The 18,018-nt window shown below is 43.0% G+C and overlaps 1 protein-coding gene across 1 annotated transcript in view; it reads left to right on the top strand.

Annotated features, from left to right (window-relative positions):
- The window catches only part of LOC145417526 (tryptase-like), a 386,101-nt gene extending 368,591 nt beyond the window's left edge, over window positions 1-17,510 (top strand). Inside the window, exons 3-4 of the mRNA XM_080286235.1 lie at window positions 16,843-16,929; window positions 17,390-17,510. Of these exons, the coding sequence (XP_080142361.1) occupies window positions 16,843-16,929; window positions 17,390-17,503 (201 nt within the window). The 3' untranslated portion in view covers window positions 17,504-17,510. The remainder of the gene's footprint in view (window positions 1-16,842; window positions 16,930-17,389) is intronic.
- Window positions 17,511-18,018: the final 508 nt, after the last annotated feature.

The following is an 18,018-nucleotide window of genomic DNA, read 5'->3' as shown; positions in this document are numbered from 1 at the left end:
GGTGGTGGGTGGTATAACAGGGCTAGAATGTTACGCCCTGTATACTAATGCATTGTAGTTTTTTTGTTTTTTTTTTGTTTTGTGTGTCCCTCTGGGCATAGGCTTCACAGCCTGGTCTCAAGGCCCAGTAGTCATCCCTCATACCATACACCTCCGCATGTCGCCACTTCTGCGCTAACACCCACCGTCCATTTTGAATGCGTGCTAGGGCTGTCTCATACAGGACTGGTGTATTGGTATTAACGTTTTTTTTTTTTACGACATGTCGGCGGGTCTTCTGGTAGAGCAGTAATGTCTGCATTTATGAAATTCAAATCCTTAAACTGTTCCCTGCTCCAGTGGGGATTTGAACCTGGGTCCGGTAGGACTGCAGGCCACCTCTCTACCGATTGAGCCACGCCTCCCCGCTGTCAGTTATGGGCGTGGCGACGTTTCAGTTCAAAAGTTTCTCCAAGCAGAAGAGGAACACTGAAAAAAGTAAGCACACAGCGGTCTCATGAAGCTAATGTCATACAAAACAAGGACGAAAGGAATAAATGTATAATGGAACAACTAATCTTTATTACCCGATGTGGACCGTAAGAAGGCCCGAGGAAAGGGTGGTAATTATAAAGGATGTTAATCAATTTACAGGATAAGAGAAATCTCCATAACAGTTAACTATCATCACAGGCAGTTTTGTTTCTTGTATACTATCTCTTAAATACCCTGATTGTGAAGTGTTAGGCTGCTGTATGAATGAAAGGGAAAAAAGTGTATGCCAGTAATCGTATGAAAAACTTAAGCTTAGGAGGCTTTATAAGTACGGTCAGATTACTTAAGCCAAAAGAGATCCCCTTGCGTTCCTAAGAGTTTATATAATAGAAAAATAATAGATAAAATCCTCCTTTGTATCGGCAGTGGCTGAATGTGGCCGGACCTACGAACTGCAAGATGGCGGCCAGGTCAAGATTAAGCTGCCGTCCAGGAACCAGCAGTGTGAGATGCTTTTTAGGGTATGTACTGGGCTTGTTATGGGCTTGTGATGATGATGATGATGATGGTGGTGTCTTATTGTTGTGATGTTGGTGGTGGTGATGTTGATGATATTCGTCGTACTGGTACTTGTGGTAATGATAACATGGAAAATAATATTGATACTAGTAATACGCAGAATCGATAATGATAATAATAATATAATAATAATCATCATCATCATCATCATCATCATCATCAGTCCAGCCCTAAATCCCACCTAAGAGATGGGATGAGGTAACATTGGGCAGTAAAGGCATACAAGTGGGAGAGCTACCAACAGCATGGCCACTGATATACCCATACACTCACTCACACTTCACTTCAGACTTTCGTAATTCTGGATTCACCTCACAAGCAAACCCAGCGCCATTTTGTCACACCCGCTCTCGTGTAGCGAGAATGGAAGTAAAATTATTCTTGACGTGTGTGTGTGTGTGTGTGTGTGTGTGTGTGTGTGTGTGTGTGTGTGTGTGTGTGAATAAAATAAAGTTTTTATTCGATTTTAACCAGATTCAGTGCAGATGGCTTTTTCGAGCAATAGATCAAAGGCAAGGTCAGCTTTCGAGGAAGCGTTGATGGTAATGCAAGAACGAAGGACGCTGATTTTGAGAACAATCAGACAAACGTCAAAGTTACAGGGCAGGATCAAAGCTCGAGCATTGTGTCTGTGTATGAGCAAAATATTACAACAGTTTTCATTCACCTTAAACCGAACTTGGTAAAAGAGTTGAGGATCACCCAAGAGATTAACCTATGTTGGTAGAGTTGATAACAACAGTTGGTATTTTTTTCTGTTTCACATGTTCATTTTACCTGGTATAGCGGAAGGCGCCTGAAATCAGTTTAATTCACTCACATTCCGTCTCTCACCTGTAGTATGTAATCGTTTATGCTTGAGCAAGTTTAAAACATCCACAAGCAGACCAGACTGATCACTGCGGTTTACCTCAGTCGCTTCAGTTTTTACATAGTAGGTCAGTGCCAGCCAATCCGCTCCCCATAAAGCACTTCATTGCTATTTATACTAACCCCAGCACTAACCCCTCACTGCAGGGTGTGGAAGGCTCGTCCCTCAGTGTGGAGTGTCGTAGGTTCCGGCTGTCTCGCTGCAACAGGGAGTTCCTCTACCTCACCGACGGACTCACCCTGGAGAGGTAAGAGGCGTGGGTGTGTGTTGATGGGGGGTACATTGCTGCTACTGTGTCTGAGGTTGGAGATACTGAACTGGAGGGCTGTTTGTCTGTCTGTCTGTCTTTTTATCTACTCAAACGTCTGTCAATTATTTATCTGTCCATTCAGCCCTCTATTTTCTGTCTCTCCATTCAGCCCACTGCCAGTTATCTGTCTATGCATTCAATAAGCCCTCCATAATTTATCTAGCTATGCACCCATTCATCTGTCTGTCTGTTTGCTATCTACCTAATTATCTATCTGTCTTTTTACCTACCTGTATGTCTGTCTTTTGATCAGTCAGTTTATCCACTCGACTAACAATCTATCTATCTATCCACGTACATTCAATCATATGTTTGTCTCTCCAGTCGTCTAATCATCTATGTTTCAACCATCCATTTACCTACTAGTTCATCTATCTCTTCATTTATTATTCAGTCAGTCTACACCCAATAAACTCTCTGGCTCCCAAACCATCCATCAACCAACTAAGCCATCCACCTAACTCGTCATCATCATCATCACCATCATCATCATCATCAACATCCTAACCCTCTTTCTCACAAACACTTGGGTTAAGATAAATCCAGAAACAGGAACAGAACCATCAGTAATCTGCGCAGCCAGATGGGTTACACATCCATTTACCCATCACCAGACCTTCGAAATTCTCGGCTCCACCACCCAGGCCAAACAATTCACACAAAAGTATTGACTGAAAAGTTTAAAAGAAGAAGTAGAAAAAGACGAGGTGCAACTCCTATCATGCTCATCTCCATACCTACATTATCCATTAGTTCCTGTCCTTCGCCGGGTCACTTGCTTCTTCAGCTTCCACGTCTCGGTTACAACACACTCAACAACACAGTAACAACAGGAACCACCAGCTGTTAATCAGTCCACCACCCCCAACAACGATAATAACAGACAATAATTCCTCGATCTTTTCAGCCCCCCAGACAACACTCATCTCCGTATTTCTTTTATAATATTGTCCCGTGTATTGAAAATTGAATATATTCATCACCTTTCACCCCTACCCCCTACAGGTACTTCTGTGGACGCCGTGGGCCGACCGAAGAGGCGGGCTTGTCTGAGCTGTACCTGTACTACGGCCGCGTAAGGAATAGAGCCACAAGGCGATCCAGGGTGAAGTGCTTCGTTAAGGCGACAGGTGAGTGCGTCAAACCCCGTACAACTGGGGATAACAGTTCGCCCAATGTTTCGTAAGTCCGTCAGTACGGTGAGGTCCTTCTCTTTACGACTGTAATAAGCCTGGAATATGTTCTTCTGTACTAAGGGGCTCTCCTAAGTTGAATAAAATCATGAATTGGTGGCAAGAATAAAATATAAGACGTCATAGCAGTGATGGGGTTAATATCGTAGCGTCGTGAGGTGGGCAAACAGAAGAATTATTCCCACATATGCAAAAGTTTTATGCTTGGCAGATGCAACAGTATCGAGCCGACCTGGAAGAGGGTCAAAGTCAGGCTGAAATTGTTGTATCTTTCCAATTAACGGTTTTTCTAAATGTGCGTATAATGCTTCCAGTCCAGCCAGTATGTCGCCCCTTCTGTTTCTGCCCAATATTCCTAAGCTGAGATAAACTGTGCATAGCCGAGGAGATAAATATACAAGTGATGAAATAGTGAACAATAGCTTTTGAAACTTGGTGATGTGGCTTTCGGAGCTCAGCAAAGTTCCCAGAAGATTGTGCAAGAGTTTCATCACTGTTCGACTTAAAAGTATATTAATGTCTGGAACTGTACATTTCTCTGCCCTTACTGTACAGTACATGATTCCCTCTGACATCCCACGCCAGGAATTAAAGTTACTGTAGTGTTTGCATACTTGATATTTTCCTTTGTAGTTTCATATTTTTCTTTCCATTCCTCTTCCTTTTTTCCTTCTTTCTCGGTGTTACTGGTGTGTAGGGGTATAACTTATAGCATCTGCATTCCTTTGGCCCTATACTTAACACCCTGTATAGCATTAATGTGAAGCAAAACTTAAGGAGTGTTAGAACTTATGCATCATTACGAACACAAACTCCTTCTTTCTACTCCTTTGTTGTGTTCTTCTCATTGTTATCACAAAATTAAAAAAATAAAACAAAACTGTAGCACTATCCGTTGCCACGTCCGGCTGAAAAATGTTGGCGAATCATTGATCGCGATAAGGCATAGACTTTCCATCATCATCATCATCATCATCACGGTATATTTTGTTTCTGTCCACCTCCATTTTATTTGCCTCTTATTACTAATCAGTTCTGTTATCATCATCATCATCATCATCATCATTATCGCAGCCCTGTTCTTCCCTAAAGATGGGGTGATGCAGAGTCCATCTAAAACAGAAAACACAAAAGTATGGAAGCCACCAGAGAGCATGGCCAGTGAAACTAGCCATGGAAACCATTAACATGTTGCTTTATTGCATTCATCTATAGTCTCTTTATGACAACTTTCTTTTTTATGCAGTTATATTTAGTTACTTATTGAACGTCCGGATTCATAATGCTCATTCGATCATGTACATGTTGGGTAAGAGCAGGTCTTTGTACATATCCTTGATACTTGCATAGGATGATATTCGTTGTGGGGTAGATGTTTCACAGTGAAACTGTGATAAACAACCCCCAGTAACCCCTCCACGCCGAGAGTCTTCCCTGTGCTGAATCAAATCGTGTGGCAGCAACAGCAATATGATAAACGTCACAGGGGTTAAAGGGCTAAAGGATGGAGTTTATCATGTTGAATTTTAAGGTAACGAGTATTAGCATTAACTGATTACTTTATTTGTGCTGGAAAGGGACGCCTTCATGTGGTGGCACTGATATAACCAGGCTGATCTTCACTCTGTTAAATATAATGTACGTCCCTCAACTCTCGCCCTAGTCCCCAATAGAGGGATGGTGGGATGCAGCCCCAGCATGGAATCCACTGGACTCACGTTTTGGATGAACCTGGGGCTACATTTATGACTAATACTAATAATTACTCTGTTCATTGTCATTGTTGAGTTTTCTAATGATACTTTCTTCCCCTAGGTGGGGGAAGTGGTGGTGGTGGTGGTGGTGGAGGAGGAGGAGGAGGAGGAGGAGGAGGAGGAGGAGGAGGAGGAAGTGGAGGAGGAGGTGCTGGAAATGAAGGAACAGCTATAGGTCAACAGGCTCCTAACTGCGCAACAAGTGAGTAGATGGTTAACTGTGTATTTGCTTTTCCTCATTTCTGTCTTGGAATTAATGTATATATCTTTGTGTGTGTGTGTGTGTGTGTGTGTGTGTGTGTGTGTGTGTGTGTGTGTGTGTGTGTGTGTGTGTGTGTGTGTGTGTATTTATCTGTTATCCTATCTGTGTCAGAATTTATCAGCTAATCCCTCTTCCTATATCTATATCTATCTCTCTGTCTGTCTGTCTGTCAATCCATCTATCCATCTACTTGTCATTTTTTCATGTATTAATCTGCCTATGGGGGTAGGGGGGTTTCCAGAATACTCCCCCAGTATCCCTGCTTGTCGTATGAGGTGACTAAAAGGGTTGGTGGTGGGTTAGTGCCTCACCCCGTAAAAAAAACTAACTAAACAAGCGAACAAAGCGCCTCAGACCAGGACGGACCATACGTTGACGACCAAGGAAGAGACAAAGGACATTCTAAGGGTGGGGACATGGAATGTGAGAGGAGTGAATGATGAAGTGAGAGAGAGAGAGAGAGAGAGAGAGAGAGAGAGAGAGAGAGAGAGAGAGAGAGAGAGAGAGAGAGAGAGAGAGAGAGATTGTTCAGGTGCTTGAGGATGCAAGAGTGGATATATGTGGATTGACTGAAACTAAATGAAAAGGTGAAAGGGTGAGAGAATGGGAATATGGTTTAGGAATATGTGCGGGAGTTAATGAGAATGAGAGGGCAAGAGAGGGAGTATGTCTGATGATAAGCAAGAGGTGGAAGGAGAATATAAGAAAGTATGGAACAGTGGGTGCAAGGAATGTATGGGTGAGGATGAAAGTCGGTATACAAGCGTGGGCGATTGTATGTGTGTATGCGCCGACAGAGGACCGAGTGGCAAGAGTGAAAGATGAGTTTTGTGCGAGTGTAGAAGCATGTATGGACAAGTCTGAGAGGAGCGAGAGAGTGTTTTTGATTGGAGACATGAATGGCAAAGTTGGGAGTGTACGAGTGGATGGAGTGGTTGGTCAGTGGGGTGTGCCAGCTGAAGTAGATGGAAATGGTAGTGCTTTGGTGGACATCTGTGCTGCTAAGGCGTTAGCAATAGCCTACACCTTCTTTCGGCATGAGATGATCCACAGGTATATTCGTACATGGAGAGTCATGAGGAGGATGGATAGTGAACTTGTCGAACGAAAGGCCATGATAGATAACGTGTGTGTGGATGAGCGAATAAGACAAGTGTTGGATGCAAGAGTGTGGGGAGGGTGGGGGAATGGAATCGCGGACCATCATTTTGTGACGGACAAGGTAAAGCTGCAAAGAAAATGGGTGAAGAGACGAAGGGGAAGACAGGAGGAAACAGCTCCTGTGAAAAAAGTGGAGAAGTTGCAAGAGAGTGAGAAAATGGCAGTGTACAAGAGCACAGTGTTAGAAAGATTGGGAAGGTATGAGTTAGAGCAGATGGAAAGGGTTGAAGAAGTATGCAAGATATTCATGGAAGAGATAGGAGCAGAGTGTGAAGTGGTGTGTGGAGTGCGGAGGAGATGCAGGGGTGTGCAAAGGACAGCATGGTGGAATGATGAGATGAAACGAGCTGTGGAACAAAAAAAGAAGGCATATAGTGAGTGGCTAGCAAATAGAGGTAGGGGAGAAGATGGTAGAGAGATGAGAGAGGTATATGTGAGCAGGAGAAGGGAGGTGAAGAGATTGGTGAAGGAGAGTAAGAAGAGAGTGGATGAAGAGTTTGGGAGGAATCTGAATGTGAAATTGAGGGAGAGTAAGAAATTGTTTTGGAAGGAGGTAAAGAAAGTAAGACAGTGTGAAAGGGGAGATAGTAGGGAAGTGAAAGATGAGAATAATAGATTGTTGGTGGAGAAGAGAGAGAAACTGAGGAGATGGAAGGAGCACTTTGAGGATTTTGTTGAATGTAGAGAGTGAGAGCAGTGCGAGTATAAGTGGTTGGGGAATGGCTGGGAAAAGAAGAGATGAGTTGGGGAATGGCTGGGAAAAGAAGAGATGAGTGGAGGGAGAAAGACATCAGTAGGGCGGAAGTAGTTGAGGCAATAAAGATCAAGATGGGAAAGGCACCAGGAATTGATGGAGTGTGTGGTGAAATGCTGAAGTATGGGGGTGAGATTGTAGTGGAGTGGATATGGAAGTTGTGTAGATTGACTTGGGAAGAGGGAAGGATTCCAGAGAACTGGAAATCAGGTATAATTGTTCCTTTATACAGAGGAAAAAAGGAGAGAGAAGTGTGTGGAAATCATAGGGGTATTTGCCTTCTTATTGTGACTGGAAAAATATATGGTAGAATACCCACTGATAGGGTTAGGCATGCAAGAGAGGAGCTAGTTGGAGAAGAACAAGGGGGATTTAGGAAGGGAAAAGGGTGTGTAGATCATATATTTGTTCTAAGATGTTTAGTGGGGAAGTAACTAGAGAAGGGAAAGAAAGTGTATGCTGCCTTCATGGACTTGGAGAAAGCATATGACAGAGTAGATAGGCAAGGTATGTGGAAGGTATTAAGAATACATGAAGTGGATAGGAAATTGTTGTGTGCTGTGAAGAGTATGTACGAGGAAGCTAGGGCTACGGTGTGAGTGGATGGTAAGCTGAGTGAGTTGTTTGATCTAAATGTGGGACTGAAACAGGGATGTGTGCAGTCTCCAAGGCTGATTAATATATTCATGGATGGGGTTGTAAAGGAGGTGCTAGGTAGGGCAGTGGATGTCAGGGTGGCTCTAATGAATGAGGGTGAGGTGTGGAAGATTCCGGTGTTGATGTTTGCTGATGATACAGTATTGTTGAGTGAAGATGAATGGGAGTTGCAAGGTTTGGTGAATGAATTTGGAACAGTGTGTAAGAAGAGGAATCTGAAAGTTAATGTAAACAAGAGTAAAGTTGTGGTGTTTGAGAGGAATGAAGTTACAGAATGCACAGTGAGGTTGGTTGGTGAGGATATGGAGAATGCGAGTGCATTCAAGTACTTGGATAGTGTGATGAGTAAGGATGGAAGTTTTGGGGACGAAGTGCTTGAAAGGGTTCAGCAGGGAAGGAAGGTTGTTGGTTCACTGAAAGCAGTGATGAGAAACAGGGAGGTGAGTATGGAAGTTAAGAAGTCACTGCATGGTATTATTGTGATCTCTACCCTGACGTATGGAAACGAGGCATGGACCTTGCTGGAGGGGAACAAGTCAAGAGTGAGAGCAGTGGAAATGAGTTACTTGAGAGGAGCATGTGGAGTGACACGGAGGGACAAGATGACGAATGAAGAAGTGAAAGAACGTTGTGGGGTGGATGTGGATGTGGTTGAGAAGATTAGGAGAAATACACTGATGTGGTTTGGACATGTGGAGAGAATGGACAATGAAAGACTGACTAAGAGGGTGTATGTAGGTGAAGTGGAGGGAGGGAGAGGGAGGGAGAGACCGAGGATGAGGTGGAGGGATGGAGGCGAGAGATGTATGAGGGAGAGGGGGAAGTCAACTGGGGGGACGGCAGTCAAATGGTGGGTGACAGAGCGACTTGGAGGCGTTTTGTCTGCGGCCACCCTTTGCGGGATTAGGGCGTCGGGCTATAGATACAGAGATAGATAGATTAATGTGTCTCATGAAATTTATCAATAAATCACTTTATTTCTATTTTTAGTGCATTCATCGATAAGGCAGTCTATCTGTGTCTGTCTAACTGTGAGGAACTTTGTCTTTCCATCTCTGAAGCACTCAATTAATATCTCCTACAAAAATCTGGTTAAATCTGTCTGTCTAACTATCTACATACCAGCCTACTCTCAAATCTTACCCTAACTCAGTGGTTCTTAACTCCTTGGTCGCCAAAGCCACATCAAGCTGGTCGGCAGTGATGGCAAGGGACTCTCTCAACTCTCCTTTGCCGCTGATAAAAAGAAAACGCATTGAGGGGTGTGTGGTGCAGCCTGACCGCTTTTTATTAGATATTACTGGTGTCACTGGTGGATTTACCTCCCCCTGGATGGATTCTTCTCCAGAGGGAGGTAACTGTATGTAAAAACTGAAAACACTTGTCACTGACATGGCTCCTACGAAAGCCATCGTTTGGCTGCCAAGCTGAGTTGTAAATAAACCATGGGTAGGACTGAGTAATTAAGACAAGGTGATGTGTGTGTGTGTGTGTGTGTGTGTGTGTGTGTGTGTGTGCAGAAATAAATGACAGATGTTATGGGTGGAAAAAATTGCCTCATATCCAGGTTGTGGGCCAGAACCTAAAGGCATTAAGAACCTCCGTCATAACCCACCTGCCGTCCTTCACGCCACCCCAAGCCACCCTCTGGTCATTATACTTCTCCATTTCACCCTGATTCAGTCGTAGTCCTGTGTTACATCCCGGTTACCCTCTTACGTGTGTACTCTTCCACTATATCCTGCTTCATATTCCATTCTTTGTTTTCTATCTATTTTCTATCCCAAGCCACCCTCCTACATGTATATTCCCAAATTACGCTATTTCACATTCAGTCCTGCATGTCATTCCAACACAGTTTCCAGTATGCACCCCTCAACCAGGCTATACTCCTTCATTCCATTTTTTCCCGCCTTTACCATATACTGTATTCTCTACTCTTCCTTTACACTCCTGCATTCCATCACAATTTTTAATCCCTTCAACCCGACGATGTCATTCTTAATTAATTCTTCTTGCTGCCAGAAGATTTTTCTCAGCCTAGAGGAAACTTCAAGCTGGAGGGGTTAGATACAGCTCTCTTCCTCATAACCAGGCGGCTCTCCTCTTACAGCTAACAAAATCGTCTGATGGGGTGTGTGTATGTGTGTGTGTGTGTGTGTGTGTGTGTGTGTGTGTGTGTGTGTGTGTGTGTGTGTGTGTGTGTGTGTGTGTGTGTGTGTGTGTGTGTGTGTGATTGGGTTTCCTGTTCTACTCCTCAGTGACAGTCCTTCATTCCATCTCAAATCACCCTCTTACATATTCATGGTCTTCCGCCTCAACTCTTCATTCCATTCCAAACAGCCATCAACAACACGCTATAGTCCTCTTCTGAAATCAACCATCCACACCTTCCTCTACAACCTAGCATTCCATCCCAGACAACTTTGTACCATACATTTCATTCCGTTCCACTTTTGATTTTTTTAAAACATAAACTGTATGATTTTCAAAGCACCCTTAATGGCATAATCTTTCATCATACTCCTTCACTCCATCCCATTCCGTCTTCCATCATATATTCCCAAACTACAGTCTTTCCTTACTTCATAGGCCATCCTCCTATGTCTACTCTTACCGTACACCTTATACTTACTTAACACCAGTTCTTAATCCATCTCCAGTCACCCTTCATCACACAGTCTTCCACTAAAGCCCTTCGTTCCATTCCGGACATCTTTCTGTAATAATTCAGTAACCATTTCAGTTTCGTGACGTCCTCTTTATCTTATTTCAGCTACCGTCTGATGATTTTTACAGAGATTAGGGAAGACTTTTCAGTATGGCGGAGTTAGAGAGTGCAACCTTCATTAACCTGTTCACTGCCAGGGGTGCCGCCAGAACTGAAAAAAATCGTCTCGAGGTAGCTGGAATAAATATAAAATACGTCGTCGGATTTTTGGGGTTAACTCTGCTCAGTTCAGTTTTACCTGACCCAACACTGCCATGTAATGTATGGATCCTGAATTCTGAGCTGTACAAGAAATTAATTTACAATATGGTGCTAGTTATGGAGAAGTGCTATGGAATGGATGTATAGCTATAACACTGTTTATTCTGCAGTTAAACTTCGGGAAATAAGCAGCGAAAGGAAGACAATCTCTGGCAAGTTTAGGCGGACGAAACATACACGCTAACCTTCCATACTGGTTCCGTGCAGGGTGCGGTGCTGCCGCTGCGGGTGCGGGTGTAAACAGGATCGTGGGTGGGTCCGAGGCTGGTGTGGGGGAGTACCCGTGGATGGCCCTGGTGGAGGTGGATGACGGTCGTGCCATCAGGACCTGTGGCGGGTCCATCATCACAGCCACCACCGTACTCACCGCCGCGCACTGCCTTCAGTTCAAGAAGTTAGTTCACACCCACAACCAATCGTATGTTGTACAGTGTAAATGAGTACGTTCCATTTTTATTACATTCAGCCGCAATAAAAATGCCTGAATATGATACACACATACATAAATACTCGTATACTATCATAACTTTTTTCTACAAACAAACCTGTCAACCATCGCATCCGGGCTAGTTTAAGCTCACTACCCTCCCCGAATGGCAATAGGTCTGAGAGTGTGTGGATCTGAAAAGAAGGAAAACCTTTATGAAATATATACAGTACATATATATATATATATATATATATATATATATATATATATATATATATATATATATATATATATACACACACACACATTATGAAAAGTCTCCTACACTACCCACTGTTTGAACCTTATGATTGTGTGCTTAAACCTGAAATCCCGAAGTCGGATGCCGGCCCCTTGTTTTTTATGACAATTCTTGAAACACGTGATGATGATGGATATTATGTGGCCTTCCTGTATGAATGCTGACTGCGTTCAGTAGTATGGGATGCAGGCTGACAGTACCTAATAACCACAGGCGTTACATTAATGGCCATCAGTAATTGTGAATTTGCACTCCACTTTGCGGTTTAAGCATACTGCCTTTAGTCTGCCATGTGACAAACCAAACACCTCCCAATCATGCCATGTTCATGAGGATTCTGTTGGGGAGGTTAAGAGGTATTTTATTGCTTAAAGTGTGTGGAGTTAAGAGGCCTGTTTCGTCACATAATGGACCACAGAATGGCGGAGCCTGTGGTCATATCCTGGCAGGTATAACCATGATTTTATTATGTGTAATTCCTGCCTGGTATACAGTACATCAGCCTCAAGTATAAAGTATATATTATCTCCACCCCTAGTGAGGGTCCCGAAGATATAAGTATCTGCACATGAAGACACAGGGATCGATATGCCTAGTCAAGCTCGAGCAGTTTAACATGACCTCAATAAGAACATGTCAGGCGATAACTCTCTTCTTTCTCCCTCCTCCCCCCTCCGTGCAGCATGGAGTTGACTGTGACGGTGGGTGAACACAACCTGGAGTCGGAGAGTGACGGGCCGGCACAGAGGATTCCCGTCACATCCTACACTGTCCACCCCGACTACAACCGCAACACGCAGGTACAGCCACAGACAGAGTTCACCTACTGGTTTACTAAGTTTGCTTCACACTTAGTGCCCGCCACTTTACTCCTTCATACACACACACACATACAGAAATACATACGTACAGACAAACGTACGTATTTACATACATACCTGTACGTACTTGACATTAAGGGACAAATGGACAAATAATCGCCTACTGCATGCTCCACTGTGTAGAGTCACACACAGGGCATGTTCCTCACGTTCCTCCTTATCCCATCATGTCACAGAGAATCATCACTGAACAGAGAAATAAACGAAACTTATCTGAGCCTAACAATACTCACCAGCCAACAAAAGTGAGGAATAGCGAACGTTTGTCTCTGACTGTAATCTTTTGAGAAACTGGCTGCACTATCCCTTAAATGCTTACAGTAATTTTGAAATTCACTATATTTGCCTTTTCAATGAACTCTATTTCATCATCATCCTCGTACTGTGGTGAATACTATATACGGGTTCGGTAGGATTCTGACGCAGAATAATGGAAAAACATGAACGTCGACTTAGCATCCGCGTCATAATCATCATCATCATCATCGATCCTAATTATATTCCCACTAATATGAATAGGATGGACAGGAACCAGAATAAGATAACACAACACACAGATGTACGTAAAACATCAGTACATAAATTCCCAGCGTTAGTGTTGGTGAGGGTAGGATACAGCAACAGGAAAATTACGAAAATTATGATTAGAAACATGATCATTATAAATCTAGTCCAAGTTATAAATGGTGTAAGTAGGATCCAGACACAGAATAAAGCAATATAAAATTAGAGTAAGCATCAGAATAATTATCGTGCCAACCATATACACACCGGCCTCTTTTATGGGGTGAGGGGGGTAGGATCGAGGAATTAAAAAAAAAAAAAAAAAAAAAAAACAGGGAAAACACAGTAACAGGAGAAACATCGCCAAAGTGCCCTGGGAACAAGAGGTCAGAAACAGATGAAAGAAAATTACAGATGCAGAAGTGTCATAAGCATTACCCAGGGAATCAAGGTGGCTTGGCTTCAGAAACAAGAAAATTACACACACACACACACACACACACACACACACACACACACACACACACACACACACACACACACACACACACACACACACAGTCAATAGGGGAACCATCATCAGTGTTGCCAGTGTAAATGGGCCACACGTCCATACACTCGTCATTCACACCTACAACATCTTCACGTAATATCAGCCTTAATTACTACTGAATGTTTACGTCTTCCTTCCTGCGCTGTAATCTCTCCTTCAACTTTCTTTGGCACATATGAGTTAGTCATGGCATTTTCATTATTCTTGATATACAAGTACCATACGTCATCACACTGAAGGGATTAAAGGGTAATACAGATCAGCCCGTAAAATGCACTCCATTAGCATCTCACGTGTTCTGGGGACGGCTTAGTCTGCTGATGTGGGCGTGAGTGTGACAGTAGGTGTGGGAAATGAATAAATTATGTAGAACAGATAGTGATAATGTTGGTTGAGCCGTCCCCACAAAGTACAAGAAATTTCCCGACGGAGTGTAAGAGTAGCGTTATATATGGACCACCCTGTATAATTCACATGTTCTTTCGCCCCCCGCCGCCAGGAGAACGACGTAGCGGTGCTGAGGCTGAGCACTGCGCTGAAGTGGAGCGACCGTGTTGGCCCCGTGTGTCTGGCTCCCCCGCAGGACTACACACAGCAGCTGGCCGTGGTGGCAGGATGGGGCACCTTGTCCTACCGTGAGTGTGTGTGTGTGAGAGAGAGAGAGAGAGAGAGAGAGAGAGAGAGAGAGAGAGAGAGAAAGAGAGAGAGAGGCTGCATTATCATTCTCCAATATTAATCAACCCCAATTTAATTAGTTCACACCTCCTCCAGTCGAGTCTTAATTCAGCCAGCTCAATCCCACTTTCATCCAACGAAGCCTGACTTTCGCTAATCTAACCAAGTCTAACCTAATCAAGCAAGACTAAACCAGAACCACCTGAATCTTAACAAACTAAGACAAATTTTGCCTGCACTAACCAAACCTACTCCAGTCTACCGTAGCTTAACTAAACAAACCTATCTATTGAATCTAACTAAATAGTCTACCCTAATTTAATCAAACTAAATCAAGCCTGTTCAGATCTAACCCAGCCAAACTAACACCAGTCTAATAAACCAAATCTAGTCTAATCTATGCAAGATTAAACAAAGCAAATTCATCCTAACCAAACCTACCCTAATCAAACCAACCCAAACTTACCCTAATCAAACCTTAACAAACTTAACTCATTCTAACTAACTCAAACTTACCCTGATCTACCAGAATTATACCTATCATAATCTAACCAACCTCAATTTACCCTAATCTAACCAAACCAAGCCTACTCTAGCCAAGCAAAAATAAAACAAACGTACCCAAAACTGATTCAACAAAACACACTCATGTAACCCGCCCAAACCAATGCTACCTTTATTTAAGCAAACCAAACCAAATCAACCGTTAACTTAACCAAATTCAAATTAACCAAACGTAGCCGAATCTAATCAAGCTCACCCTACTTTGCCACCAGAGGGCCAGCAATCGGAGACGCTGCAGGAGGTGGGGGTGAACGTAGTCAGCAACCAGAAGTGTGCCCAGGACTACAGCAAAGATGGCATCGATATCCAGGATTCTATGGTGAGGAGGGAACTATGTATTTCTCTCTCTCTCTCTCTCTCTTTGTTTTACAGCTTTGGTATAAGTCCCTTCACTCCGATGACGCCCTTTTAAAAGTTTATTTTTGCTCTTATCAGATGATGTTATTCAGTGCAAAAGAGTCCCCTGTTTTTGTTGCTGACCGCCCAAACCGACTGACCACATATAAGCAACTGTTGCTGTAGGGTCGACCTACAGGTACATACAGTACAGTGCGTACAGTGTGTTGGCATCCGACGCCCTCTTGTGGTAGACAGCGCCTCAGGGTCGGACCAGGATCTTTCCCACGGCAGCCCCTTAACAAAGAATATTAACGAAGGCTTCACCAGTCCCCTCCATATTCATGAAACATATTGAGAGGTAATAAAAAAAAAAAAACTTGGATACAACAAGTGTAAAATATACATACTGTACGTCACTGGATCGAGAAGGTAATGTACTCCATGACAGGTCAGAAGTTCTCTACCTAAACTATATATGCTCTCTCTCTCTCTCTCTCCTGTATATATATATATATATATATATATATATATAACTGTCAGTGGCAAGAATTAGTATAAAAAGACGCCATGGTATGACTGGGTTAATCACTTCAGTACAATAACCTCCATTTATGCTGTTTTTGCTGTCTCCATAACATTATATTCAGCTCAGGGGAGACTTCCAGCTGGAGGGGTTAGTTACAGCCTTCATTCACCCCTTCAGTGCGAGCTGTCTTTCCCAGTTCTGAAAACGTTAATATTTGCATGTTTTATATGCGATCTGCGTCGATATCATGAAGATGCTACTTACATAAAAGATTAATAGGCTGTAATAAGTAAAAAAAATTCTAAAGAAAGGTGGTAGAAGGACCCAGATTGACGGGAATACGTCCATTGGTGTGCCTCTCCTCCCAAACACTCCCTCACTAGGCCCTTCACTCTCTTCCAGCCGACAGGCACACTCACTATCATCTCTCTCTCTCTCTCTCTCTCTCCCTCTCACACACACACACACACACACACACACACACACACACACACACACACACACACACACACACACACACTCACCTGTCTGTCAGGTGTTCGGAGTCAACAAAGGTAGGCCTACAGGTGTAGGAGGGATACACAGCTGCACGGACATAACGCGCCTTACTAGGTGATCTGACCCTGGCCGATCAGTATCTGTTGGGTGGAGCAAAATATATCATGACCTTGCATTTCATGTCTATCTATAACCAAACACATTAATTCTGGAGGGGATTTCATCGTCAAAAGGAGTCAATGTTAATGAAAAATAGTCCGTAATAATACTAGCTTTCCGGTCACTAGAAGGGAGACAGTATAATGTGGTAGGTACAATCAAGGACAAAAGTTCTACAACTGCCTTGCATCTGCTTCATCTTTAGCGGATATCCGTTACTTTCCTTCCTGACGCATATCAAAGAACATCATCTACGAGCTAGTAACATACCAGGCCTCTCTCAGCATAGGAATATTATCCAGCAGAGGGAAGTGAGAAGGAGAGGAGGACACTGAAATATTAGGTGAATATTTCTACCCGAGTGTAGGTACCGAGTGAAAAGGTAACCGGTGTACTTGTGTACAGGTGTGCGCCGCGTCGCCAGGTAAGGACGCGTGTCAGGGAGATTCTGGCGGCCCTCTGGTGCTGCTGCAGGGAGGCATCTGGTACCAGGTTAGTTACTCCACTCAGTTCGTTTTTATTATTATTATTATTGTTATTATTATTATTATTTTTATTATTATTATTATTATCATCTTTATTATTATTAGTGGCAGTAGTAGTAGTGGCACTGACACCTTGCTATACTCAGTGACCATGTTTTTATTTTTAACAGCTTAATTTTTCAATAATTGTGTCCGACATACTTGATAAGTAAGTTAGACTTTGACATCATTACCTCTGATGATTCAATTCCACTGCTTCTAAAAAAAAAAAAAAAAATAGCCATCGAAATTAACCAAGTGCAAGCAGCGATTTCTTCATAATAATTTAACGACATCCTGATTGCTAGCCAGTAAAAAAAAAAAAAAAAAAGTCGCATCGCTTTGCCACTCACTTATGAAAAGTTAGCGGAGATGAAGTTGACATTAACTTTTTTTTTTTTTTTTTTTTTTCCTCCACACGTCAACAGCTGGGCGTGGTGAGCTACGGCATTGGGTGTGCTCAGGCTAACTACCCCGGCGTGTACACTCGGGTGCCGTCCTTCCTGCCCTGGATCCTCAATAACGTCGCTGGTGGCTGCTAGTACGAGCTGGCAAAGGCAATGAAAAGGCTGGAGATAACTGGACGACTTTGTTCTGAAACTTCCTCCTCCTCTACCTCCTTCTCCTCCTACTTCCCTTTTTCTTCATTTTTCCCTTTATTTTCTCAGCTCTTCATCCATCCTTCCTCTTCTGTATCGATCCTTCTCTTCTTTTCTTCAGTCTTCCTGTCCTTTATCGAGTTTTCTCTCCTATTATCTTTGTCTTCGTTTTTGCCTTTTTCCTTCGTCTTCATCATTCTTCTTCTTTTGTCTTCCTAGTCTTTCTTCTTCTTTCTTCTCTTCACATTTGGCTTCTTCCTTTATAGTTCTCCAGTCTCTTGTCTTCATTTCCGTTCTCTTTACCCTTTCTTTTTCTTTTTCTTTTTTTCTTTTTTGGCATGGGTTGGCGAGGGACTAAAAAAATATAAGAAAAAATCGAGGCCTTCAAGTCTTATCAATCTTCCTCCTCCTTCTTCTCCTTCGTGTAGGGTTTTAATTATTCTCTTCCTCTTCTTCTG

The sequence above is a fragment of the Coenobita brevimanus genome, chromosome 110 (assembly GCF_032717465.1).
Source record: "Coenobita brevimanus isolate Jiangsu-jjx chromosome 110, ASM3271746v2, whole genome shotgun sequence".
Lineage (NCBI taxonomy): Eukaryota > Metazoa > Arthropoda > Malacostraca > Decapoda > Coenobitidae > Coenobita > Coenobita brevimanus.
The sequence above is the reverse complement of the archived record's forward strand: the minus strand, read 5'-3'. Positions and strand labels throughout refer to the sequence as shown.